Consider the following 27,549-nt stretch of genomic DNA (forward strand, 5'->3'; position numbering starts at 1 on the left):
TCCAGTTTTTACAGGGAATGCTTCCAATTTTTCTCCATTTAAAATGATGTTGGCCTTGGGTTTAACAGAGATAGCTTTTACAATGTTGAGGTATATTCCTACTATCTATAGTTTTTCTAGAGTTTTGAGCATGAATGGGTGCTGTATTTTGAAAAATGCTTTTTCTGCATCAATTGATATAATTATATGATTCTTATCTTTAAGTATATTGGTGTGATGAGTTATATTTATTGATTTCCTTACATTGAACCATCCTTGCATCCTTAGAATGAATACCACTTTCTCATGGTGCACCATTTTTAATATATTTTTGTAAGCAATTTGCCAGAATTTTATTGAGAATATTTGCATAAATGTTCATCAGGGATTTGGTCTAAAATTTTCTTTCCTTGGTGTGTTTCTGACTGGTTTTGGTATTAGTATGATACTAGCTTGATAGAATGAGTTTGGAGATCCTTTTCTATTTAATGGAATAATTTGAGAAGTAATGGTATCAATTCTTCTTTGTAGGCCTTGTAGAACTCAGCAGTGAACCTGTATGGTCCTGAGCTTTTCTTGGTTGGTAGGCTTTTTTTTTTTTTTTTTTTTAGAGAGAGAGAGAGAGAGAGAGAATTTTTTTTAATATTTATTTTTCAGTTCTCGGCGGACACAACATCTTTGTTGGTATGTGGTGCTGGGGATCGAACCCGGGCCGCACGCATGCCAGGCGAGCACGCTACCGCTTGAGCCACATCCCCAGCCCCTTGGTTGGTAGGCTTTTGATGGCTTCTTCTATTTCCTTGCTTAAAATTGATCTATTTAAATTGTGTATGTACTCTTAACTCAGTTTGGGTTGATCATATGCCTGTAGAAATTTGTCAGTGTCTTTGAGGTTTGCAAATTTTACTGGAGTATAAGTTTTCAAAATAGTTTTTAATTGTCTTCTGTATTTCAATAGTGTCTGTCTTTATATTTCCTTTTCCATCATAAATTTTAGTAATTTGTATTTTCTCTCTCCTTTTTTTTGCTAGGGTGGCTATAGGCTTGTCAATTTTATTTAGTTTTACAAAGAACCAGCTTTTGTCTATTTTTTGAATTGTTTCTTTTTTTTCAATTTCATTGATTTCTGCCCTAATTTTAATTATTTCCTGTCTTCTGTCTTCTACTACTTTTGGTGTTGGTTTGTTCCGCTTTTCCTAGGGCTTTGAGCTGTAATGTCAGGCCATTTATTTATTGACTTTTTCTTCTTTTAGTGAATGAATTCCATGCAATGAACTTTCCTCTTAGAACTGCCTTCAAAGTGTCCCATAGATTTTGATAAGTTATATCAGAGTTCTCATTTACCTCTAAGAATTTTTTTTATTCCTCCCTAATGTCTTGTCTTATCCATACATCATTCAATAGCATATTGTTTAATCTCTAGTTGTTGGAGTAGCTTCTATTTTTTATTTTATCATTGATTTTTTAATTTCATTCCGTTATGGTCAGATACAATGCAGGGTAATGTTTCTATTTTTCTTTTTTTTTTTTTTGTATTTGCTAAGACTTGCTTTGTGGCATAAAATATGGTCTGAAGGATTCATGTGCTGCTGAACAGAAACTATATTCACTTGTTGATGGATGGAATATTGTATATGTTTCTGTTAAGTCCAAAATATTGATTGCATTATTAAATTATATAGTTTCTTTGTTTAGTTTTTGTTTGGAAGATCTATCCAGAGGTGAGAGAGGTGTATTAACAGTACCCAGTATATGCATAGATTCCCCACTGTTTGGGGCATAGATATTTATGATTGTTTTGTCTTATTGATGTATGAATCCCTTAAGCAATATGAAATGTTCTTCTTCATCCCTTTTTCACTAGCTTTGGTTTGAAGTCCACTTTATCTGATATGAGAATGGAAACCCCTGCTTGTTTATGAGGTCCATGTGCAAGGTATGCTTTTTACAACTTTTTAAACTTCAGTCTGTGGATGTCTTTTTCTGTGAGATGAGTCTATGGAAGGCAGCATATTGTTGGTTGGGTCTTTTTTTTAAATCTAATCTGTCAATCTATGTCTTTTAATTGATGAGTTTAGGCCATTCACATTCAGTGTTATTATTAAAATTTAATTTGTATTCCCAATCATTTTGGTTTATTTTTGTTTTTTAACTAGACATGGTTTCTCTTTTGATTGGTCTTTCCTTTAGTGTAGTTCCTCCTTTTGCTGATTTTCATTGTTGTTTTTCATTTCCTCCTCATGGATTATTTTGCTGAGAATGCTTTGTAGCGCGGGCTTTCTCACTGTAAATTCTTTGAATTTTTCTATATCATGAAAGGTTTTTATTCTGTCATCAAATCTGAAGCTTAATTTTGCTGGATATAAGATTCTTGTTTGGCAACCATTTTCTTTCAGTGCTTGGTATATGTTGTTCTAGGATCTCCTGGTTTGTCAGTGCTTGGTATATGTTGTTCTAGGATCTCCTGGCTTTGAGGGTCTGGGTTGAAATATCTCCTGAGATCCAAATTTGTCTCCCCTATATGTGATCTGATTCCTCTCTCTGTGGCCTTTAAGATTCTATCCTTATTCTATGCTAGGCATTTTCATTTTAATGTGTCTTGGCATAGATTTTTTTGTAATTCTGTACATTTGGTGTCCTGTAAGCCTCTTAAATTTGATTTTCCAGTTTATTCTTCATGTCTGGGAAATTTTCTGACATTATTTCATTAAAGATATTGTGCATTTATTTGGTTTGAATCAATGTGCCTTCCTCTACCCCAATAAATCTTAGATTGATCTTTTGATGTTTTCCCATAATTCTTGAATGCTCTGTTCATGGTTTCTTACCATCTTCACTGTGTGGTCAACTTCATTTTCAAGATTGTATATTTTTTCTTCATTATTGGACTTCTATCAAAGTGATATAGTTTATTAGTGATGCTTTCTATTAAAGTTTTTTATTCCATTTATTCTTTCCTTCATTTCAACAGTTTCTGATTTTTTTTTCAGAATCTCGATCTCTTTCTTGAAATAATCTTTTGCTACCTGTGTTTTCTCCCTTATCTCTTTGTTGGTGGGATCAATGGTTGCATGTGTTTGCTCTCTTATCTCTTTGTTGGAGTGATCAATTTCTGCTCACTTACGTCATTCTTTAATTTGTAGGTCATTTTAATTATGCATATTCTGAACTCCTACTTGTATGTTCATCAATGGCACTGTCTATGGATTCTATTATTGTAGTATCTTGGTTTGTTTGCTATACTTTCCTTCCTTGTTTTTTCAAGTCATCTATGTGTCCTCCTTTCTTGCAGTCTGGATCTGAGGTATTACAGTTTCTACCCTATAATGTTGCAGTGTCCCTGCAGATTACCTGTACCTCACCTTGGTGTTGGGCTTTGTGATCCCAGCTGGTGTCCCATGATAAATGCTACTGCAACTCAAGGTGGTGGTGATAATAGTGCAGATAACTCAAGATAGCAATGGGGGTGTCCCAAGATGGATGCAAACTATCTGAGATGGGGCTGAAATGTGGGCTGCCTATTCAGAGATGTAGCTGCCTCCAGGCCCTACCAGTTGTCCCAAGATGGAGGCTACAGCATGGGGAGGGCTATGGCAATGGCTACAGTGTCCAAAGATGGAGCGGGGCTAGGTGTGGGCTCTGGCATTGGTCTGCTGGTGAGTAGGAGTGGTCCTGGTCCAGGCCTGGGCCTTGGCTTCTGAGTGGGACAACTAAATAGGTAATTTTATCTTTTACAAATTATTTTAAAAATCACTAAGCTGAGCAAATTTATGAAGAATAAGGAACTTCAACATTATCTATAATACTTTATGACTTACAAAAGAGATACTTGAAGCAAAGGTAATAAATGTATTAACATGTGTCATAAATTGTAAATAAATCTCCTTTTCTGTTTTTTATTTATTTTTTTCTAAATTTAAAGTTAATAATATTACCACTGCACAAACATTTTCCTTTTTTTTTATGCTGGTATCCTTATTTTTTAACCAGAAAGTACTAGCGTGCTAAACTAAGGTCCAAAATCAAACAACATGCTATTAAAACAACATGGCAGCATAACTCTGTACCCATTTAGAAGAAATTGTTTTGACTTAGTCTGTTCATTTTTGTGATATACTCCGAGCCTTTTAAAATTCCCTAAAAAGGGAATATTTGTCTTTAAATTCCTTGAAAAAAAAAACAATTAATTTCCTTCTTAGAGCAATTAGGAAGCAAAAGCAAAGTGTAGTAAGGTCTTCAAAGGCTCATTTATGAATCATAAAAGGCTTGATAGTGTTAAATACCAATTACAATGCCAAGGCAGCACAATGAGAGGCATTTAGACAGCTGGAAAACCACTGCATTGTGGGTCTTCTTAAATGTTATGCAAAATATGAGTGAATTAGATCCCAAAAGACTTCTCACTTTTTCATAATAATTTTGTAATCTGAAACAAGAAGTTCTTTCTCATTCTGTTTTTTAAAAAACTGTGCGTTGTACAACTGTTTGTTTCTTTTAAAACTTCAGCTACACATGAAATTCTAAAAATGAAATATTTCACAAAATAATTATTGCCTAATGAACTCTTTTACCAACCTCAAACCTCAAATGATATTGAAACACAAATCTCTTCAAACATAGAAATTGTAAAGTTCTTTGATACTTCTAAAAGAACTAAGCTTTATATTTAGGATTTACTTTTTTAAAGTCAAGTAAAAGGTTTATTTCCTTGTTATTATATTTCTTTTTAAATTCTAATTTGTTATATATGACACCAGAATGCATTACAATTCATATTACACACTTAGAGCACAATTTTTCATATCTCTGGTTGTATACAAAGTATATTCACATCATTCGTGTCTTCATATATATACTTAGGGTAATGATTTCCTTCTCATTCCACCATCTTTCCTAGCCCTACCCCACCTCCCATCACCTCCCTCCCCTTTGCCCTATCTAGAGTTCATCTATTTCTCCCATTCTCCCCCATAACCCCGTTATGAATCAGCATCCTTATATCAGAGAAAACATTCGGCATTTGGTTTTTTGGGATTGGCATCACATAGCATTATATTCTTCAACTCCATCCATTTACCCGCAAATACCATATATATTTTTTTAATGTGGTGCTGTGCATGATCTGTTGTGTATGTGAGGCAAACACTCTACCAACTGGGCTATATCCTCAGCCCATAGAGTTACCTTTTTTTTTTAATATATGAGAGTGGAATGCACCACAATTCTTATTACACATATAGAGCACAATTTTTCAAATCTCTGGTTGTATACACATAATATTCACACCAATTTGTGTCTTTATACCTGTACTTTGGATAATAATGATAATCACATTCCACCATCATTAATAACCCCATGTCCCCTCCCTTCCCCTTGGAGTTACTTTTTAAAGAAACTTTTCATCTAAAATTTACTAGTTCTAATGAGGTAATGATGACAGATAATGTGGCTTTAAAAATCTCTCATTTCTTAATTGTAATTACCTAAATATGCCCTTTTTATATCATAATGTCACATATATAGTCAATCTATGCAATCTATGGTACTAAATTTAATCATAGTTCAATAGTAATACTGTAAACTACTCATAGTATTGAATAGTCAAGACAAAACCAAATAAGCATTTGTCACTTCTCTCTGTGTGTGTGTGTGTGTATATATATATATATATATATATGCAATAATAATTATTATAATTAGAATAATAACTACAATTATTGAATATTTCCTATTTGCCAGGCAATACACCAAACTTATGCAATATATTCATGCCTTGTTTTTGAGACAACTTTTCAAATCTGATTTGAAAACCACCTACACAGCCAAATGTTAGAAGTAAATTCTGTTTCTGTTTCTTCAGCTGCACATCAGGCTAAGTGGCAGGTTTTTATATTAATTTTATTTTTGATTGACACACAATACCTGCACATATTTATGAAGTACAATGTGATGTTTTGATTCATATATATAGGGTAATAATAAAATCAGAATAGTTAGCATATACTTCATCATAACTGTTATCATGTCTTTATGTTGCGTAAATTAAAAAATCCTTTTTTATGTTCGTTTTATTTTGAGGTGTCATTAACTGTATTTCATCCTCCTGTGCCACAGAACACCAAAATTGATTTGTCCCATCTAAGTGTAACATTATACCCGTTGACCATCCTCTACCCTCCCTGCCTTCTATTCTCTCCAGCTTTTTGACTAATAGTTAGGCTTTGAAAGATTTTACATTTGAGCCATAAGAATATTCCTCACTGCCAGCAACTTCTCACATGGGGAAGCATGAGGGACCTGCAATCTATGAAGATATCAGTATCACTGTCCAACAATTTTTGAATTATTCTTTTTGTCATTGTCTTTCTCCTCTTCCTTATTTCTGCTCCATCTAATCCCTATTGCTACTCTTCCACTGATAGAGTTGACAAGAGTCTAGCACTGCTCTGCTCTCAGATATTAATATTTAATCCATACTATCATTCTCTAAGGAAGTATCAGAATTCTACTGTGTATATGACAGAACTGACCTCTCACTGCACCATAGATTAAACAGCTTTCCCAAGGCTACAGACTACACAATCAGTCCCTCCTGCTCTCATAAATTGTGTGTGTGTGTGTGTTGGGGGGGCAGTGTGTGTAATGGATGCACCGCATAGGCTTAGTGTATTTCCTGGCAGACAGGAAACATTCAAGACAATTATTATTCTTATTACAATATTATTATGACTTTCTCAAGGCTGAGAGAGAGAAAGAGAATCCAAATTTGCACAGTTAAGACATAACTGTAGATCTACACAGTATGCATACACAGTCTTTCCTTACACATTTTATTAGTATTATGACACAAGATCAGAGATCCTACAACAGTTCATTAGCTTAAAGGTATTATAAAAATGTTTTCACTAGATGAGGCTTATAATATGTGAAAAATACAAGGACAAATAATTTCAAATAATAAGGAATGTCTATGATTAGACACCAAAAGTAGAACTTCTACAAGTGTCCTATAAAATGTGCTCTTCAGAGGAGTGACTGGTCAATAAGGCCTATAAAACGAGGCCTGAACACAGACATATGGGTGTGTACCTTAAATAGGTGACATGGTAAGAAAGCCAAGGAGTGCCTGAACCACAATGAGAAATATCAGAGGCCAGCATTAGTACTCGAAATTATAAAATGGACCTCTCCAGTGCTGTCATAGGAAAAGCTTTGAGAAAACATTGGTGATTAAATAAAAATGTGAATTTGAATACGTGGATTCCTAAAGACAGTATCAAAAGCCTGAAGTACATAACACATAATAAGGTGGCAACCATTTGAGCTACATTGATGGTAGAAAACTGGAAGGTGAGGACAGATCTGAAATCTATTTTTAACCTACCCATATAGAGATTTTGTGTCCTGCTTTATAAGCTTATGTATGAATGTTAACAAGCACAAATCTTCCTGAGGTTTTTCAATGCCAAGGCAAAAACCACCAGAGATTTGAAACTAATTTAACCGCCCTTGTTGCCTTTACATAGTCCCATCAAAATAAGCATCAGCTTACTGCAGCTTAGGTGTTTTCCCTCATGCTAATGAATAATTTCAGTTGGCTTTATAAATAACAAACTCACAACAGTTGTCTCATGAACCCATAAGTGAGCTATTAGCTATAAGGAATGAACAACCTAGAGCTACAAGTAAAATTTATGCCCAACTTAATATAATGATTGCATTACCAATTTTCCATATTCTCACCTCTACTATGTTAGACTCAATAGCTCAGATTGCTTTTAGGAGTGAAAAGGCTTGATAAAATACTTCATAAAATATTATATAAAACGTTATGATGCTTTAATTTTGAGAGAAAGATATGGCACTATTTATTTCTTTGCTTGGTCCTTGAATAGACACTTTCATTGGAAGGCAATGTAAAAATGAAAGCATTTGGAAAATATGTGGCATATTCTCTAAGGGGCACGGTACTTGAGAGTAACATTTGTTGTGGAACATATGTGTCATTCTTTCAATAAATATTGTTGAATGCTGAACACTTTCTGCACTAGTATTATTTATGTCTCCCAGTTATTTTAGTATACATGAAGCAGATGGATGCTACTAAGTATACTATAGTACAGAGGACCATGTATGCAGTGAAGTGATCAGGTGAAATAGCATTGTGCTTTAGACACTAATTGGTCTGAAAGACTCATAAAAATTATTGGTGTTTTATAGCTGGCCAACGAACTTCAAATAAACAAGTCAACAGTTGCTATCAAATTAAAAAAAGAAATGACCAGTATGATGTAAAGACCTGGAGTTTAAATATTTTTAAAAGATCATCTATAAAGTAAAAAAAGAGAGACTTTGCTCCTTTACTTGTAGTAGGACACATATAATTAACATTTCAAAATGTACCAATAACGAGTTTCTAAGCAAATTTTGTTTTTTAAAACTATACTTGAACAAAGCTGGATTAAGGTTTTCAAGGATCTGAACAAGTAAAATAAGCTACTTACTTTCATTCTTTCCTGTAATTCAAATTTGACAATGTACTGAACTATAAAATAAGTATAAGGAGGCCCAAATTTTTTGCTTTTTCCTATGTAAAACAATGAATGCCTCTACTTTGATGGTGCCCTAAACCTTCTTTTTTATCTTTCTTTTTCTTTCTTCCTTCCTTTCTCTTTCTTTCCTTCCTCCCTCCCTTCTTTCCTTCCTTTCTTTCTTTCTCTTTATCATGCCTGTTGTTAATGACCTGGATGCTTTATTAAGGCTTACTTATGCTTAGTTAATTTTAATATAAAATCCATTCACAAGCCTTAGATCATCTATAGGCAGGAAAATATTGATGAACAGTATACCCCTTTTTATTTGTGGGGGATATATTCCACTGCCCCCCAGTGAACACCCCAGTGGTACCAAATCCTTTTTTTTCCTATACATATATACGTACAAAAATTCACCACATAACCCATTTTAATTAAACACTTATCATGCACTGTATTCGTAACTTTTATAGTTTGAAGTTCAATAGCAAAAGTAACACCAGTTTTTTTTACCCTTATCACATTTCACCGATAGATTTTTTTGTGTGTGTGGTTGCTAGTGTTATTATTTCTTTTCCTTTTTTTTTTTTTTTAAGCTCTCAACCTGTGGCCCATATTGACCTTGAACTCCAGACTCAAGTAATACTCCCACCTCAGCTTTCCAAATAGCTGGGACCAAATGTGAGCATGTATCTCTGCACCCAGCAGGATATATGTTCTTACCATAGACCTTAGCAACCTCAGCTTATGATTTTTTTCTTTTCTTTTCTAAATATGTCAAGAACTTTAGTCTTTTTATTTAACAAAAGCACTTTATAATTTCTCTTGGGCATACTACAAAGGTCAATAATTGCCAGCTTTACTAATGTTGTCCTTGAGGGCTATTGTTAAGTAAAATAAGGATTACTTGAACACAAACATTGCAATACTATCACAATTTACCTGATAAAAAAGACTAAGTGGTTAATGTGTAGACTATACAGGGTAAATACACTGGAACAAGGGATGATTTACGTTCCCAGCAGTACAGAGCAGGACAGTGTAAGGTTTCATCACACTACTCAAAATGGCAAGAAATTTCATATTTAGGACTTGCTAATTGAATTTTTCATTCATATTTTTGAGTAGTTCATTATTGGTAAGTGAAACCATGGAAAACAAAACCATAACTAAGGAGGGACTAGTAATACCAAAGCATTCAATTAAAAAGCTTTACCATTAAAATTTAACACTGTTTAAATTAACTAGGATTATTTAAAAAAATAATAACAATAATATTATAATTCTCTCCTCTTTCTCATTTTAATACTGTCTGGATATTTTACAGTTTAGTCCTTAACAAGAGTACTCATAAACAGGATAGCAAAATGATACGATAAATAAGAAGGCACAAAATTTGGAGTTAGTCATATTTCTCCTATAAATCAGGTACTATATTAGGAAATTCATATGAATTCATGCGATTTATAAATTCATATTCATAATTGTTCTTAATTGTAAATATGATTATTATCATCTCTTATAAAAGTTTGAGAAAACTAAGGTTCAGAGAGTTTAAGGTAATGTGCTCAATGCATACACCTATACTGCAGAATTAGGTTTGGACTTAATGTGTCTTACCCAGTACTTTCTAGTATATCATGTTGTGGAGCCCTGATCTGTCTGTAGGGAAGAGATAGAGGAAAAGTGGTTTTGGTGGAAGACTTCCTATCAAGGACTAACAATGCCTCAGGGATTTACTTTTTCCTAATAACCTTCTAAAGACTTATCTCTTTTTCACTACCAAAAGCTATCCCTGGTTTGATCATAATGAATTTGAGAGATCATACAAAATACTGTAAATTAAGTGTTCTCTCAAGAAAAAGGAATGAAAATGAAGAAGGTGGTAAATTAGCTGTTTTTAAAATAACAAAGACCAGCAACTATAAGGGCAAATACTAATTAAAATAAGAGGCTTAAATCTCCCAGTTGAAAGTAAGGGAAGATACACAACCCCCACCCTTTGCTTGGAGCACTTACTTAGAAAACTGGCAATTGTTAAGTCCTCTTCCTCTCTCTTTGAAATGTATATAAATCCCTTAAAAGCTAATTAAGCCTCTTTGCAGCTTTAAGAAGACCGCCTTTCTCCAGGACCTGGGAAGTATCTCTTTGAAATACAGTCATCAAGGACGAAGACATCCCTATCTCCCAGTTTCTGTGGGAGAGCAAGAGCCTAACTCCCAAGGAGCCTTACTCCAAAAAGCAACACTGTCTCTTGTCATAAAGATGTCAACTTATTTTTTCTTTGGATAGAATCTAACTGCCTTTAAGGTGCTTGAAACAATATTTAAGAGGAGAATATACCAGAGACAGTTAAAGATACCATTGTGAGGATGTGAGGCTCAGGCCTCAATAGGCAGAATGGTGAAACTTCAGTGTGAGGATGGTTATTAAGCCATGAGAGAATAACCTTGTCCAAGGAAAGTAAGGACAGGGGAAAGTTCAAAGAGTTGAACTGATTAACAGTACCAGTTACTATGCCACATTAAAACTAGCATTTTCACAAATATGCAAATTATACTGAATTTTTTTAAAGAAAACTATGTTGCCTATAATCATCATTCAGGGTTAATATGACATACAGTAAACATTAAAAGCCAAGGCTAAGCCAATTGAAACATGAGGAAGGCAACAAAAAAGGGCATGCTAGAGTAAGACTGTATTTTTACTAAGGGGAAAAAGAGAAGGTAAATTAACAAGTATGCACTGAGAAGAATAAAATGAACAGATAACTTGAAAATGAATAATAATTTGAAGATCATATCAGTGGTTCTCAATTTCAGAAGTGACTTTTCAAAATAAATATTGATGATAATACTCAGTTATGTTTTCCCGATTGGGTGAGCCATCATCTTCTGTGTCATGATTCTAAATTGTTATTTCTTAACTATCATTTTCTACTCTAAATTTTTCTTGAATAAACATATACAGGTAGAAAAATTTAAGAACAGGAAAAAATTCTAGAAAACTGAACATTTCAATCAAGTTTATGTATCAAAAAGGCCAACTAAAAGAGCATTAATTGATGGATATTTAATGCATGCCTATAATCTCAAGCTACTTGTCAGGCTAAGGCAGAAGGATCCCAAGTTTGAGACCAGTCTGGGCAATTTAGCAAGACCTTGTCTCAAAATAAAAAATAAAAAGGGCTGCAGATATAACTCAGTGGTAGAGTGCTCCTGAGTTCAATCCCCAATAACCTCTCATACCATACACAAAAAAGGAAAAGCATTAACTAAGCTCATGTGACAAATATATAATAAAGGTATTTGTGATAAAAATAATTTCTGTGCTCTTACTAAATGTAAAAGTCTCACATATATTATTTATTCAGAGGTTTTTTTATGAACATACATTGCAGATTTCATTCCACTTTATTCAGGAATAAATGCCTTGGAACAACCAGCTTGAAATTAATGTGGTTTTCCTATGAATATACATTGCAGATTTCATTCCACTTTATTCAGGAATAAATCCCTTGGAACAACCAGCTTGAAATTAATGTGGTTTTCCTAGAATTGACACTATATACTAGGTTCTTGCTTGACTAAGTATATGCCTGAGATTATCCAGAGACTTTCCTCTGGATTGAATAATTTGTTCAGTATTCAGTTCATAAACTAGTTAGGCCAATACACCAATTTGGTGTCTCTTATGAAATCATTAGGGTAATGGTGCTTTATTTTCTCCTGGATAATTTCTGTACAATTGTTGGAAGCAATTGCCACTTTGGGGAAGGTATATGCTTGAGTAAAACAAATCTAAGAAAGTAAATACTAAATTTTGATGAAAGGTTAAAGAGATTAAAATCTGATATCCTAGATTGAGCAACATCCATGGCCATTTTGCTGCCCCAGGACTTCAAGAAAATGCAAGCCAATAAATTATCTTTATTGCCTAAAAAGCCCCAGTTAGGTTTCTGATAGTTACTACTATATTAATAGCATCATATAAATTTCAAGTTTCTATTATTAGTAGTAGTAGTAGTAGTACATATTACCTTACAAATTTGTGCAGTTCACTGTGATATTTGCATACATGGTACATCTTGAACTGATCATGTCCAACTACCCTTTCTCTATTCTTGCTCTCATCTTCACCCATACCCCGTGGAACCCCCTCATCTACTTTCAGGTTGAATTTATTTTTAAGTTTCCAAATATGAGAGAGAACTTGTAATACATGTATTTCTGTGTCTGGCTTATTTTGGTTAATATGTTGGCTTCCAGTTCCATTCATTTTCCAGAAAATGACAGCTCATTCTTCATCATGACTGAATAATAATTCATTGTGTACATATGCCATATTTTCATTATCTATTAATCTATTGATAGGCTCCTAGGCTGATCCCATATTTTAGCTATTATATTACAATAAGCTTAGGCATGCAGATATGTCTACTGTTTTTTGGTAGCAGGAATTGAACCCAGAGGTGCTTAACCACTGAGTCATATCCCCATCCTTTTTAATTTTTTATTTTGAGACAAGTTTTTATTTGCTTAGGGCCTTCCTTTCTAAGTTGCTCAGCTTGGTTTGAACTTCAGATCCTCCTCCATTAGCCTCCTGGTTACTAGCATTACAGGTGTGGGCCATCATGCTCAGCAGGTATCTCTTTCTATATGTGTACTTCATTTCCTTTGGATATATATCCAGGAGTGGTATAGCTGGATCATATGGTACTTTCATTTTTATTTTTTTCAGTAAACTGAACACTGTTTTTACACTGGCCATGTTAATTTATATTCCAACCCACAGTGTATAAGTGTTCCTTTGTCTCCTTACTCTTAGCAGCATTTTTTTTATTATTTTCAGAGTTGTTATTGGTTTTTATGATACCCGTTGTAACTGGAGTGAGATGAGGTTTTGATTTGCACTTTCCTAATGAGTAATGATATTGAGTATTTTCCATATATTTATTGGCCATTTCTACTTTTCCCTTTTAGAAGTGTCTATTGAGATCATTTGCCTATATTTTAAATTTATTACTTGTTTTTTTTGTTATGGAGTTTTTGAGTTCTTTGTATATTCTATATATTAACCCTCTGTCAGATGTTGAGCACTATTTTGTTGTTGTTGTTCTCTAGGGTGTATTTTTCCTCTGTTATTTCCTATGTTGTGCAGATGATTTTCAGTTTGATGTAATCTCATTTGTCAAATTTTGCTTTTTTCCCCTATGCTTTAGAAGTCCTATGCAGAAAAATAAAATTCTTGCCTGTATTAATACATTGAAATGTTTTCCTTCTGCTACCATCTGGTAGTTTCAGAGTTTCAGCTCTTATATTAAGGTCATTGATCCATCTTGAGTTGACTTTTGTACAGGGTGAGAGATAAAAGTCAAGTTTCAATCTTCTCCACAGAGATATCTAGTTTTTGCAGTGCCATTTGTTAAAGGCCATCCTTTGTGAAATATATGTTTTGGGCACCTTTGTTGAGAATCAGTTGGCTGAGATGTATGGATTTATTTCTGGGATCTTTATGCTGTTCCATTGGTCTATATGTCTGTGTTGTTGTTGTTGTTCAACCAATACAAAGCTGTTTTTGATACTACAGCTCTGTAATTTGCCTTGAAATAAGATTTTATAATGTCTTCAGCTTTGTTCTTTTGGTTCAAGATTACTTCCACTATTCCAAGTCTTCTTTGCTTCTGTATGATTTTTTTTCTAGTTCTATATAGAATACCATTTATATCTGGAAGAAGATTGCACTGAATCTGTAGATCACATTGGGTAATATGAACATTTTGGAAATATAAATTTTCCAATCCAGAAAATGGGATATATTTCCATCTTTCAATTTGCTCTTTAGTGTTTTGTAATTTTCCCTTTCACCTCTGTCCCTATGGAGGAGAGACTGCCCTCCTTATGCAGCAGGTAATGGTATATTTGTTTCTTGTGCAGTGCAGTTGTGCCAGATTTTTACTATTGAATTTCAGTGTTTCCAGAGTCACTCACCTCTATATGCAGCTATCCATGTGTTGTTGTTTTTTTTTTGTGTGTGTGTGTGACAAGTAAGTGCCATATGCCTCTGTCCATCCATTTTATCAATCTCCCCATGTTTAAGGTTTTGGGTTCTAAGTTGTGCTCTCTCTCTCTCTCTCTCTCTCTCTCTCTCTCTCTCTCTCTCTCTCTCAGATTTTTCTTACCTTTTCCTCCTTGGAGATTAAAACCAAGTATACTTTACAACTAAACTATATCCTCAGCCCTTTTTATTTTTATTTTGTGACAGTGTCTCACTAATTTGATCAGACTTTTCATGAACGTGGGATCTTTCTTCTCAGGCTCTCAAATATTTGGGATTACATTTGTACACCTTGGCACATGTAATATTTTTCATCTTCTAATGGATTCACAAGTTGAAATATAAATTCTAAATCATTTAAAGATATGCTAATGATTTAAAGAAATGGGTAATGGTTTATTTGAATTGATATTTGGCTGCTAACTAAAAATCTAATCTCTGTATCTTTGTCTCTGTTTCTCTCTCTCTCTCTCTCTCTCTATATATATATATATATATATATATATATATATATATACTGAAATCTGCACAGTAGTATGATTTTTGAAAAATAATTCAGTTCATCATATATGTGTATGTGTGTGTATGTGTGTGTGTGTGTACTTTTTCATATAATTGTTTTACCTTTGTTCTAAAAATAAGAAGTACTCTATCCTAACACAGGAAAGTTTTAGCATAAACTTAAGAGCTTACATTATTCATTCTTTGTTGCTTAGGAAGTTAGCATTGCAAAAATGAGGGAGAGGGGCTGGGGATATAGCTCAGTTGGTAGAGTGTTTGTCTCGCAAGCACAAGATCCTGGGTTTAATCCCCAGCACCAATATAAATAAATAAATAAACAAAAAAAAATTGAGGGAGATATTAATTGTTGGGAATTCACATCCCAATTTACAAGACCAATTATCTCAAGATATTATACTATTAAATACAAGTTAATTTAAGATACATATTTTGGCCAATAGGATTATATATTCTTCTTAGATTCCTTATCTGTAGTGACAAAAATAATATTCACTTTGAGTAAACTTATGAAAATATGAATTTGAAATACATTATTGTTATTTGTAGATATTAACTCATAAGCAAATCTTGTAACAATCTCCCAAAAGTAATAAATAATAAGAAAAGGGACTTACATGATCAATTAGTTCACGAACCATTCCATTCCACTGTCCATTGGCATCATCCTGGGCTCCATATTTCCCATCCTCCACAAGTCTAATCTCATATGTAAAGCCAAGGATTGTAGATAACTCTCTGAGGAGATCAATGCAGTAGCCCTCAAATCTGTCATTCCCATAGAGAGGTTTGTCAGATTTCTTAAACAGGACATAAGGTTCTTCCTGGAAACATTGAATATGAAGGAAGGAAATATCAATTAATCATAAAATTTAGCATCAGAATGACAGCTCTATCTAGAAGATAGAAAAATTTGCATTAATTTGATTGTCAACTTAAGCTTCTAATTATATTTAATATAGTTTAAAATATTAAGAATGGAGATACTTGGATGGTTTAGGGAATGTTTGTGTTTCACAAAAGAATGTTTAGTTATAAAAATCCCACCACAGGTATATAATAAAAATATGATATATTATCTAATACCATGTATTGCATTAATAATAATAAATAATATAATGTGACATGTGATACATGATATAGAGTACATAATATATAATTTCACCATGATTACAATATCCCAATTTGAATTATGCTACTTAAGCAATATCTAGTATATTGTTTCAGTGATATGTGTGTATATATGATCACATTATATCCTAAAAATATGAATATTACAACTATTATATTGAATTATAAGAGGAAAAATGGTAGTTACTTTAAAATATAGAGAAAGAACCTAATATTTATCAAATGCTGATGAATTCATCTAAAATCACTTTAAAGAGCCAGTCCCCTCTCCTACAAGAGGAATCACTGAACAATGAATATTATAATATAGGGAAAGAAACATAATACATGCTCAAACAAATAGGACATGTAACTTTAGATGCTAAGTGGTGCAAAAACAAAATATGTCAACAAGATGGAGAATAACTGAAAGGTACTTGGTAAGACAAGAGAAGATGACACAAAATTAATATACCTCAAAGTTTTTTTTCTGAAGACACAAGAGATAAGATGAAACCTAAAATACGGGAGATGGAGTCTAGCCCTGGGAAACTCTGAAAAGATACATTTCAGGTCAAAGAAACAGAAATCAAAAAGAGATTTGTATGACCTTATAGAGTTCCAAGAAGAAGACTATAGCCATCACTGTGACTAATGTCACATCCAGTAAATAAGGGAGCTGAACACATGAGAATGAAAATTAACTCCGTGAGTCTCTAACAAAATAGGCCCTATAAAAATTTTTAAGTTTACCTAAGTGCAAAAAGCATAGCTAGGTTTTAATATGGGCACATGGAACATGGTATAGCTGACTGTGCTAGAGCTCTGGTCAATTCATTATTCTCTCCCCTCTGGCTCCTGTAAATCATGAATCTTTTTAATACCTCCAGAGTGTTGCATTTTTCAGAATGTCAAATAGATGGAATCATATAGTATGTAGCCTTTTCAAATGAGTGTATTTCACTTGATAATATGCATTATGATTCCTCAATGTCCTTTTATGGTTTAATAGCTCATTTCTTTTTAGTCTGGAATAATATAACATTATTTGGACGTACTATAGTTTATTTGTCCACTGACCTACTAAAAAAAAAATGGTTGCTTTTGAGTTTTGGCAGACATACATAAAGCTGCTTTACATACCCAAGTGTTCTGGTTTTTATGTAGAAATGAATTTTCAGTTCTTCTGAGTAAATACCAAGGGGCATGATTGCTGGATCATATGTTAAGAGTATATTTAGTTTTACAAGAACCTACCAAACTGTTCCAAAGTGGCTGTGTCATTTTGAACTCCCACCAGTGATGAAGGAGAGTTCGTATTGCTCCATATTCTCAAAACATTTGTTAATGTAAAAATGTTATGGATTTAGGGCATTATTAATGGTATATGAAATGTCTCTTTATTCTAATTGTAATTACCTAATGACCTAGGATGCTACTTTTGAAAATAGTTTTACTAGGACTATTTTGTGGTCATTTAAATGTTTAGAGCAATGAAATAAATTTCTCAACTCGTAGCTATGAAGAGGTGAACAGCTAAGAAGAGATAAAGAGATTTGAACCTACATTTTTTTAAATCTCATGATACATAGTTTTCCAACTATTCTATGTTGCTTTGAACACCATCAATTCATTTGGGAGGCAACCATACATGCAAGATTCTTATATGGAATTATGTCAAACACATAAGAATCACAAACATAACTGCATTCAAAGCTAGATATTTAGGCTTAATATAAGGTGAAGAGACTGTTAGGATCAAATCTGAGTTTTTTGTAGCATGTGACCACATATGAAATTTGTTTCTTAGTAATACACAGAATACTACAAATATGACAAGATGTAGTGTCTTTTGACCCCAGGGATTATTAATGTACATTTACCTTTCTAATTTTCCTTTCTAATCTTCCTGGCCTCCTAGTTCTGTAAGTTAGAGTACACATTTCTGTATATTACACTTTAAATGTCCTTGTTGTGTTGGAAAGAAAAGAAGCAAGCAGCACTCTTGTAATGGGTATTCACATTGCAGGCAAAATCGAGTATATCTTTTTCTGGAACTCCCCAACAATTTTTTAAATTCTTTTACCGTATCATTTACCACATTGAATAGTGAGAGTAATTTACACACATTTCTTCTGAACTAGGCTTGAACAATTTATCCAGCAAAATAATGGTTAACTTTACATCAAAATTACCAATTAGGTAACTTTACATCAAAAGCACCAAATAAACCACAAATAAAATGAAGTAAAGTGAAGGGCAATAAATTTCTATGGCCAATTGGGGAAGGCAAGGAAACCTACATTTGAAGGCAAAATTTGTGAGACAATTATAGGCCCTTACTAGGTTCAGGCTTGGTAGTGGCATCTATCCTCAGGTCCCTAAACCATAGGAAGAAAATTAAAGACCTGAGAGAACAACATATTCCCTTGCAGAAGAGGGGAAAGTCTAAGGATACCAGATCGGTGGACTGCCAATCAAATGAAGCACATAGGCATAGTCCGTTAAATGCTTACTTCATACTTTGGTTTTGGCTATTTTGTTATTTATAAATAAATAGATGGGTTTTTAAAATTTTAAAAGGCACAAAGATTGACAAGTTGTTAAGCTCCAAGCACTAAGCAATAGCACTATCATTTTTCAAGTACTTACTGTGTGCCAGATTAAGTGCTTCACTTTAATTCCTTTATTCTTCATAACAGCTATTTAAAACCAATAATATTACTATCTTCATTTTACAGATGAAAAAAAAAATGAAAGAAAAGGAGCTATTGTGGTTTAGAGAGGAGTTAAACTCCAAAAGCTCCATGTTAATACAGGAGATGAAGTGATTAGATTATAACAGCCTTAACCAAATTAGTAGATTCATCTGCTTCAGAGATTAATCATTTCAAAGGACTGTCATATTGGGTGATAACCACAGGCAGGTACGTTAGGGCTGGAGGAATCAAGTCACTGATGGTACACCTATGGGGTTTATATTTTATCCCTGATGAGACTTCTGTACCTCTCACTGTCTCTGACTCCCAGCTGCCATGAGTTGAGCTATTTTCTTTTACTATACCCTTTCACTGTGACATACTACTCTGAGGCCCAGAGTAATAGAGTCAGTGACCATGGACTGAGACCTCTGAGATCATGAGTCAATATAAACTTTTTCTCCTCTAAGTTGTTCTTGTCAGGTGTTTTGGTCACAGTTATGAGAAACTGACTAGTGTTAGTGCTAAGTATCTTTTTTTCCCCTTGCATATGATTAACTGCCTGCCTATAACCCAGGTATTTGAACTGCTGGACCACCTACCACCATACTGTGCTTCCTCCATTAAATGTATTTCAGTGATAATTTCCAAACTTCACATGAATGCAAAATTTTTATAGTCTTCATTATGTAACTGAATATATGTTGTATGGTTTTATGGGATTTTTAATCAACTGGGATTAGGTACTCGGCTATAATGTATACAAAATGGTATTATTGTTTGAACAACATAATCAAGAAAACATTGTAGAAGTGAATAAGAAGTCAATATGTAATTCAGAAAATTCATTTTCTGTATAACAAATGATCACTTTTCTAAATTAGAACATATCTTTTTAAAATGGAGGTACTGTTAAAATTTCTGAAAATAGCTCATATTAAGCCCAGCAGAATTAGTTAACAAAAATGAATATCTAAACAAAATGTTCCTGTTCATATTATCAAATCTCAGTGTCTCTATTTTTTTTCAAAATGTGTATTGCATATTTTTCATACAAAATGACTTAACAGTGGAAATAATACAATGGAAGTTAAAGGTTTCTAAAACTGTGTGAGGTATATAAGGAATATGTATGTGTGTAAGGAATAAAACGTAGGGGCTGGAGATGTGGCTCAGCGGTAGCGAGCTCGCCTGGCATGCGTGCGGCCCGGGTTCGAACCTCAGCACCACATACCAACAAAAATGTTGTGTCCGCCGAGAACTAAAAAAAATAAATAAATATTAAAAATTCTCTCTTTCTCTCTCTCTCTCTCCCCTCTCTCACTCTCTCTTTTAAAAAAAAAAGGAATAAAACATAGCAAAATAGTTCCAATTATTATGGTATTTAAATCTTTTTAACTCAACTTTCCTACTAGCCATCCTGCCTATTAATTTGATTTTCTTCATCTATAACCAAACAAGAAAACTTCTGATATAAGCAAATACATTTTTGAACCCTGTGAGATTAAAAAAATACAATTTAAACATATGTTTTAAATAGCTTTGAATTCCCAGGAGAAAAATATACATGGCCTGAGTGCATCTTTTTAGTATTTATGAATCTCTAGCATGTCAAGTATTACTTTACTTTTCTCATATTTAATTCTGATAAGTAAGACACAGTTTTCCAGCTGTGATTCCTATCTCTAGCTACACTATGTCACAAGATAGTTTTACATCAAGTTATGAATCTGCTTTAAACTCCCTTTCTCTGTTTCACATGGCACAGGGATAAATAATAACCTCGTGTAAGAAAAAAGAAAAATGATACCAGAAGCAATTACTGTATCACAGACTGAGTTCAATGAATAATATGATAAAACTCTCCTGGGCAACTTTTCTGATTTCTCATATAGTCTTAAATCTGCACATCAGCATTTGCTAGAGGTAAGGCACTTCATTCTACTGGCATCTGTAATAAGGAATTTTCAGCATTTCTTCTATCCACCCCAGTTTAAGGAACCTACCAATAACTCATGTATTTTTATCTGCATTAGACTGGGAGTTGGCCCAGAATGAACCTAAAATGAAGTTCTGAGAAAGTATAATATGTTTTAAGATTGAAAGGAAGAAAATGTTTTATTTAAATATAATAAAGTGTTTAATAATTTTAACATAATTAACTCATATTATCTCTCTGCTCTTATCTAAATAGTTCAAATTTTCTTTTTCATGTGTTATCCCTCAACTATTATTGTCTTACGCATGCTATTCACAACACAGGGATATAACAACATAAATTAATTTTAACATGCTATGTACAAAATAGATGATTAAGACTTAAACTGATTAATGTATTTTTATTAAAGACTGTATTGGGCTGGGGATGTGGCTCAAGCGGTAGCACGCTTTCCTGGCATGCGTGTGGCCCGAGTTCGATCCTCAGCACCACATACAAACAAAGATGTTGTGTCTGCCGAAAAACTAAAAAATAATTATTAAAAATCTCTCTCTCCTCTCTCTCTCTCTCTCTCTCTCTCTCTCTCTCTCTCTCTCTCTCTCTCTCTCTCTTTAAAAATAAAAGACTGTATGGAACTCCTCTTTTTCAGCACTCCTGTAGAGGTTAGGTATACTACAGTGAACAGTGATAAACAAAACAACACAGAAAAATCCCACCTTTATAAACTTCCAATCTAGAAATGAATTTAAAATGTTCACATATTATTTAGTATATACTATATATTATTACTTTTTTGTATGTGTTGCTTCACTAATTATTAGAAATGGAGAACTTCCATAGAAGTCATTTTGAGAGTACTGTGAGACCTGATTTTTTGTGTGTGTTCTGATGAATTCTAGAACATGTGACACTGTGGCCCTCAAATCATTCATGTGGGAAAATAGAGATATATTCAGGCACCCCCAGTCTGATTCTGATTTACCCTTATGACCAAAAAAAAAATATTTCATGAAATTTGTTTTTCATTACCAGTTGAAAATCTAGATGCGTATAGGTTTCAAAGCATTTAAAAGATATTGTTAATGCCTCTTAATTTTTGCCTTAATTAATAAAAAGGGATGAAAAAGCAAAACACTTAAAGAAACAGCATTCTTATGACTGAAATGAAAACTACACAATGGTTACAATAAAATAAGGTTATGGAGATTAAAACAAAACTGAGCAATAAAGCAGTAAATCATAAATAATAATGAAACAAATGGGTTTTATGAACTGTAGAAATCAAAGAAAGCCTAAGAACTTAAGAAGTTTGTTAGAGGTGAAAGGCTGTAGAATGGGCATCATGAAGCCAGGGCATTGGTGCTATGGAAATCAGCTAGGCTCCAGGAAGGGTGTCAGTTCATAAAAACCACAGAATTGATATCTTAACAGAAAGCCAAAAAAAAAAAAAAAAAAAAGACTTCAACATCTTGCTACGGGGTGTTCAATAAAATGCAAAGTGTAAAATCATACCTTTTAAAGGAGATTGATGATGATAAGACATTACCAATTACAGCAACACCAAGGAGATGGAATAAAGGGTAACTTTCTAGCCTTTCTACTTATACCTTATACATTGAATTTCTCCAGATCTTCTCTTGCCATCCTTCCCTCACCCAAGCATTAAGGCTAAAAATTTGAAAAGTCTTCTTTGCTAGGTAGAATAATTCAGTAATGATTAGTTGCTTCTCTTAACATTCTTTCCAATCTTGTCTAGTGCCATTTTTGTTTCATTGCGGTCAACTGAAGATCCTTATTGGGTCAAATTCTTCTGGGTATATTTAATTTTAGGAGTAAATATTTTATTGAATGACAAAAATACCCAATAAATTTTACTAATGCTGATTAAGAAATATAAGCAGAATAAAGGGAAATGTTCAAAAAAGATAAATATTTATTTAACAAATAAGTACAAACTCACTTTACATATGTGACTATGGCCTACCCCTCTGGTAAAATAAATAAAACTTCTGAATATATTTAGAACTCATAATGTATGAATTTGGCCAGGTGAGGAAGAAACAGCTTGTAATAACAATGATCTCCAATAGTAATAGATGTTTACATTTGGCAAGATTACAGGTTTTAATTGGCTATCACCTTTCATATCTATATATAAAAATGGCCCTAAGAGTGACGTATAAGTGAAAACTGTAAACTCCAAAAAGGATCAGTAGATTACCAGGTTGAAATTTGTATACTTCAAGATTTTATTTGAAGTTTAACAAGATTCACATAAACCTTTCCATTTAATAATCTCATGCTAAATATATAAGTGTAGCATATTTTAGTGCATTTCTTCATTCATTAATTTACCAACACATCCATCAAGAAATTCATAAAACAATTATTTTATGTAAGTCTGTATACAGATTCCAGAAAATTTTACCTTCAAACTAAAGTATAAATATTTTCAACTTTCCAGATGTTAAAGTCACAACTACTCAGCTCTGTCTTTCTAGAGTAAAAAACAAGCCCCAGAAGCATTGAGTAAGCTGACAGAGATGATCACAAGAAAGTTTTGATAACTTCTGAATTTAATAGAAATCTACCACACCTAGGGGACCTTTAGTAAGAGGTCTCCTTTTGGGATAAGAAACTATCTACTAGTGTTCATACAACAAGGTGAATATACTACAATCCATGCACATGTATGCTCTAAACTGGTTAAAATGATAAATTTTATATTATGTGAATTTTACCTTGATACGAAACAAAACAAAACATCATGAACCTAGTTCTCTGGTTTTAGTTTTTGAAACACTTTATCAAGAAAAAAAAATGGCCAGGCATGGTGGCACACACCTGAAATCCCAGCAGCTCAGGAGGCTGAGGCAGAAGGATTGAGAGTTCAAAGCCAGTCTCAGCAAGAATTAGGCACTAAGCAACCTGTTTCTAAATAAAATAAAAAATAGGGCTGGGGATATGGCTCGGTCATAGAGTGTCCATAGGTTCAATCCCTGATACCACCCTCTCACCAAAAAAAAAGAAGAAAAAATAAACTAAAATATGTCCCGTGTCCATCAGTTGCTCTGATACATGATATACACAGTACAGTTATGAGCTATTCTTTTATAAACAAAAGAACATGCTGAGTGTAAGTCCTGAGCATAATTGTTTAAGAAAAAATCTTTTATGCTATGTTTAAATCCAAGCTAACTATTTAAAACTAGCCAACACCTAACACCTAGAATGATATTTGTGTTATGGAAAATTATATTTATTCTATTAATTTGATCAGACAAAAGCACTGCTAACAGCAGTGCACTGTTTTCCAACCCTAGTCTCATTCACAAACTGTAGAGTATTTCTAGAAGGAGTCTTCCAACACAAATTTACACCTATTTTGCAAATAATTATGAAATAATTATTTCCCTTAATTCTGTCTGAAAACTCTCCCATATTTTACTTATTCTTGCTTTTTCTCAATATTGAAAGTTAAATGTCTAATAGTACAAATAAAATATAATTTCCCTCTAAGAATAGGTTTGTGGTGGCTATTGTATGATTCAATAACTTTATATAAGAAAATTAATAAATTTAGACATAATTTTTCAAATCTCTTATTTTAACTTTTTCCATTTTCTTATAAGAACATGCTTTTGATTTTAAATTTCAAATTATCATCCAATAAGTCTGTCTTTACTTTCTTTTCTCTTTGATTATTCCCTATAAAGTGAAAAATTGGGTATCTATCTAGTAATTCATTCATTCATTAAAAAGCATTTAATAGATTTACAAAATGTTCCAGGCATTGTTCCATGTCATAAAGATGAAAGGACTAATAAGTCATGATATCCTATGCTTAAGAAGCATAATAATCTAGGGCAAAAAAAAAGAAAGAAAGAAAAAAGTATAATACAGCCACAAGGAAATAGCTTTTAAATTCAGCTCTCAGTTCTAGCTGTACATTGAAATTTTTAAATGATCTTTTTTTAACAATTACATACAGTTTAAATGAGAATATTGAAATCTAGGATCTACCCCTAGTGATTCTGATCAAATGAATCAAGGGTGTCACCCCTAGCATCATTTTTTAGAGAAAAACAAACAAACAAAAACTTCCTAGGTGGTTTTAATGTGCAGTTGGGCCAGCATAAGGGATGTGTAACCTGGGAGGTGGTACAGGGCCCAACAGTTCAAAGGCTCAATAGTTAAGAATAGCAATGTTTTATGCTCTGCTGGTCCCTTTTGAAATCCTTAATAATTGCTTTTTATTTAAAAGACTCCTTATTTTCATTGGTAATGGAGGGGGGATAGCTTGGTTGGACTGATGTGCAGTCAGGGAAAAGAACTACTGAGTTAAACAAAGAAGTGGAGAATATAGTAATATTTTAGAGAAAATGATTCATGTGAACGTTGGAAAGTATACCTAGCTCTGTATGACATGTAAAAAACACTGTCAAAAAATACTTAGAAAAAGTGTGTGGAGCAAAAGAAAAGTGGGGAGTCGGGGGTACAAAATCATGAAAGCCTAAGTTAGGAAACACTTATTCCTACAACTTCTGAAAAGCTATCTAGATATAATTTCTGTTGAACATCATTCTTTGAACTCATTTCCTGCTTAGAATGGCATTCTTTTTCCTAAGATTATTTTATGCCTCTATCCAACACCAATTTTTGTATAAGAAATGAGATTGAATATGTTTTGTCAAATGACTCAAAAGTAGAGTTTTTAATCATTAAATTTTGCTTTGCTTTGTTTAGTTTTAATTCATGTAACAATTTGAGGTTAGAGCTTCCCTGGTCTTAGAAAGAAGCATTCAATGTTAGCCATCCTCTAGGTGAATTCTGTATGTCCACAAAGGGTAGAAACATACTGATTAAAAAAATTTACTAGAATAAAACCTACTGTCTGGCCTTCTACCCTCATTGCACTCAAAGTTATCAGATATGGCAAACCAATCCTTCAATGTTCCTGAATATGCATGTATATCAGCATCCAGGTCAATGAGGATTAAATTTCAGCTATGACCCTTGGTAATCAATAAATTTTTTAAAAAGTTTATTGAGTAGCTATCATTTGAAGAGACTATTCTGCTTTACAACAGAATTACTTCTCTTGTGTAACTTTTTATCTAGTTGGGAATAGGAAATTTACACAGAAAAAAATTTAAACTAATAATAAAGGTTTCATATAAGTGTCTGAGGAATACAACATATAAATAAAAACATCATATAAAAAATACATCATATAAAAAAATGAGAATATTGAAATCTAGGATCTACCCTCAGTGATTCTGATGGAATGCACCAAGGGTGTCACCCCTAGCATTCTATTCCAGAGAACAGAAAATAAAACTATCTCAAGGTCTTCAGATAAACCATCCCAGAGTAAATGCTATCAGAAAAAAAGACAGTAAAATGATTACAAATTAGATAAATGGAGAGAAGTAATATATTTCAAGAAAAATTAATTGATAATATATACAGAAAAAAATAGTGGTACATAGCCTGAAAAAGAGGAATGGTAGCTCATAAGAGAAATAAGTCAATGAATGTGTTAGAAAGCCCTTTTCTGCAATCTGTATATGGGGTAAAAATGGGAGTTCATAATCCACTGGAATCAAATGTATGAAATATGATATGTCAAGAGCTTTGTAATGTTTTGAACAACTAATAAAAAAGAAAGCCCTTTGAGAACACAGTAAATAAGAGCACTATTTGTTATGTTAAATTTTGCATTAACTTTAATCCACTAAATCTCACTACTTTCTTGCCGCAGTCCGGCTGGCTGGGCAAAATAACCGGGGGGTGACGAGCAACTTGTGTACATTGGTACAGCAGGAATGGGAGCCGTTTATTGTAGGACAACAGAGGTATTTATACATTCCACACAGCTTATCTCAATTAGCATAAACTAGATACATCAGTCAACCAATAAGGAATCTCCACACTTAATGGCTCCCTGGCCTTACTTCACAAACCACTCCCTCTGGCAAAATGCCAGGTGCCATCCAGACTTGTTTACAGACTCTAACACTTGCCAGGCGCCATCCTGGCTTGTTTACAGACTCTAACACTTTCTGATAATTTCCTGCAAGAAAATTTGTTATATATTTTATAAATTTGTATCTCTAAAAGGAACAAATTTTAAGTCACATGTTATTTTCATTCTGACTTTAAAAATTGGGCAACTTGCTCAAAAATAAATGAACTACTGGTGATAGACTCAGGATTCAAATGTAGATTTTCTAATTTCCATTTGTCCCTTCAACTTGTACACCTTATCCAAAACTCTTTTCTGAGCTCAATATTCAATTCAGATACCAAGTGTTATCTAACTATAGAAAGGATCTGAACCTCTGCTAACCATTGGTCAGGTAAGCAGTACACAAATTTGTATGTAGAAGAAAATTCCATCATAAAGAATTTTAAAGGCTTCTAGTCTAACTTTGTGTTTTTCCATTGTGTATTCTTCTAGGAAAATATGTTACCGGTTTTAAGAAAAATGCTGCATTTAAAATTTTTGGAAACTCTACATATTTGCAACTCTTTAAGATATTCATAATATGTATTAACTTATTAAAGATTTAAGGATAAATAAAACTAATGAGCTTTGCTTGACCAGTATTTTATAAAATTTACTTAACTGCAAGATAGTTTTAAGGATATGCCTCTATGATGCACCTAATAGAATTATAGACCATAACCTGAAATTCTGGTATAACCA

At 33.1% G+C, this 27,549-nt stretch overlaps 1 protein-coding gene across 3 annotated transcripts in view; it reads right to left on the reverse strand.

The window, feature by feature from the left end:
• Grik2 (glutamate ionotropic receptor kainate type subunit 2) overlaps positions 1-27,549 on the reverse strand; it is a 634,369-nt gene that overhangs the window by 217,884 nt on the left and 388,936 nt on the right. For all 3 annotated transcript variants that reach the window (XM_026406867.2, XM_077801706.1, XM_077801707.1), the window contains exon 10: positions 15,707-15,913. In XM_026406867.2, the coding sequence (XP_026262652.1) occupies positions 15,707-15,913 (207 nt within the window). The remainder of the gene's footprint in view (positions 1-15,706; positions 15,914-27,549) is intronic.

The sequence above is a fragment of the Urocitellus parryii genome, chromosome 8 (genome assembly GCF_045843805.1).
Source record: "Urocitellus parryii isolate mUroPar1 chromosome 8, mUroPar1.hap1, whole genome shotgun sequence".
Taxonomy (NCBI): domain Eukaryota; kingdom Metazoa; phylum Chordata; class Mammalia; order Rodentia; family Sciuridae; genus Urocitellus; species Urocitellus parryii.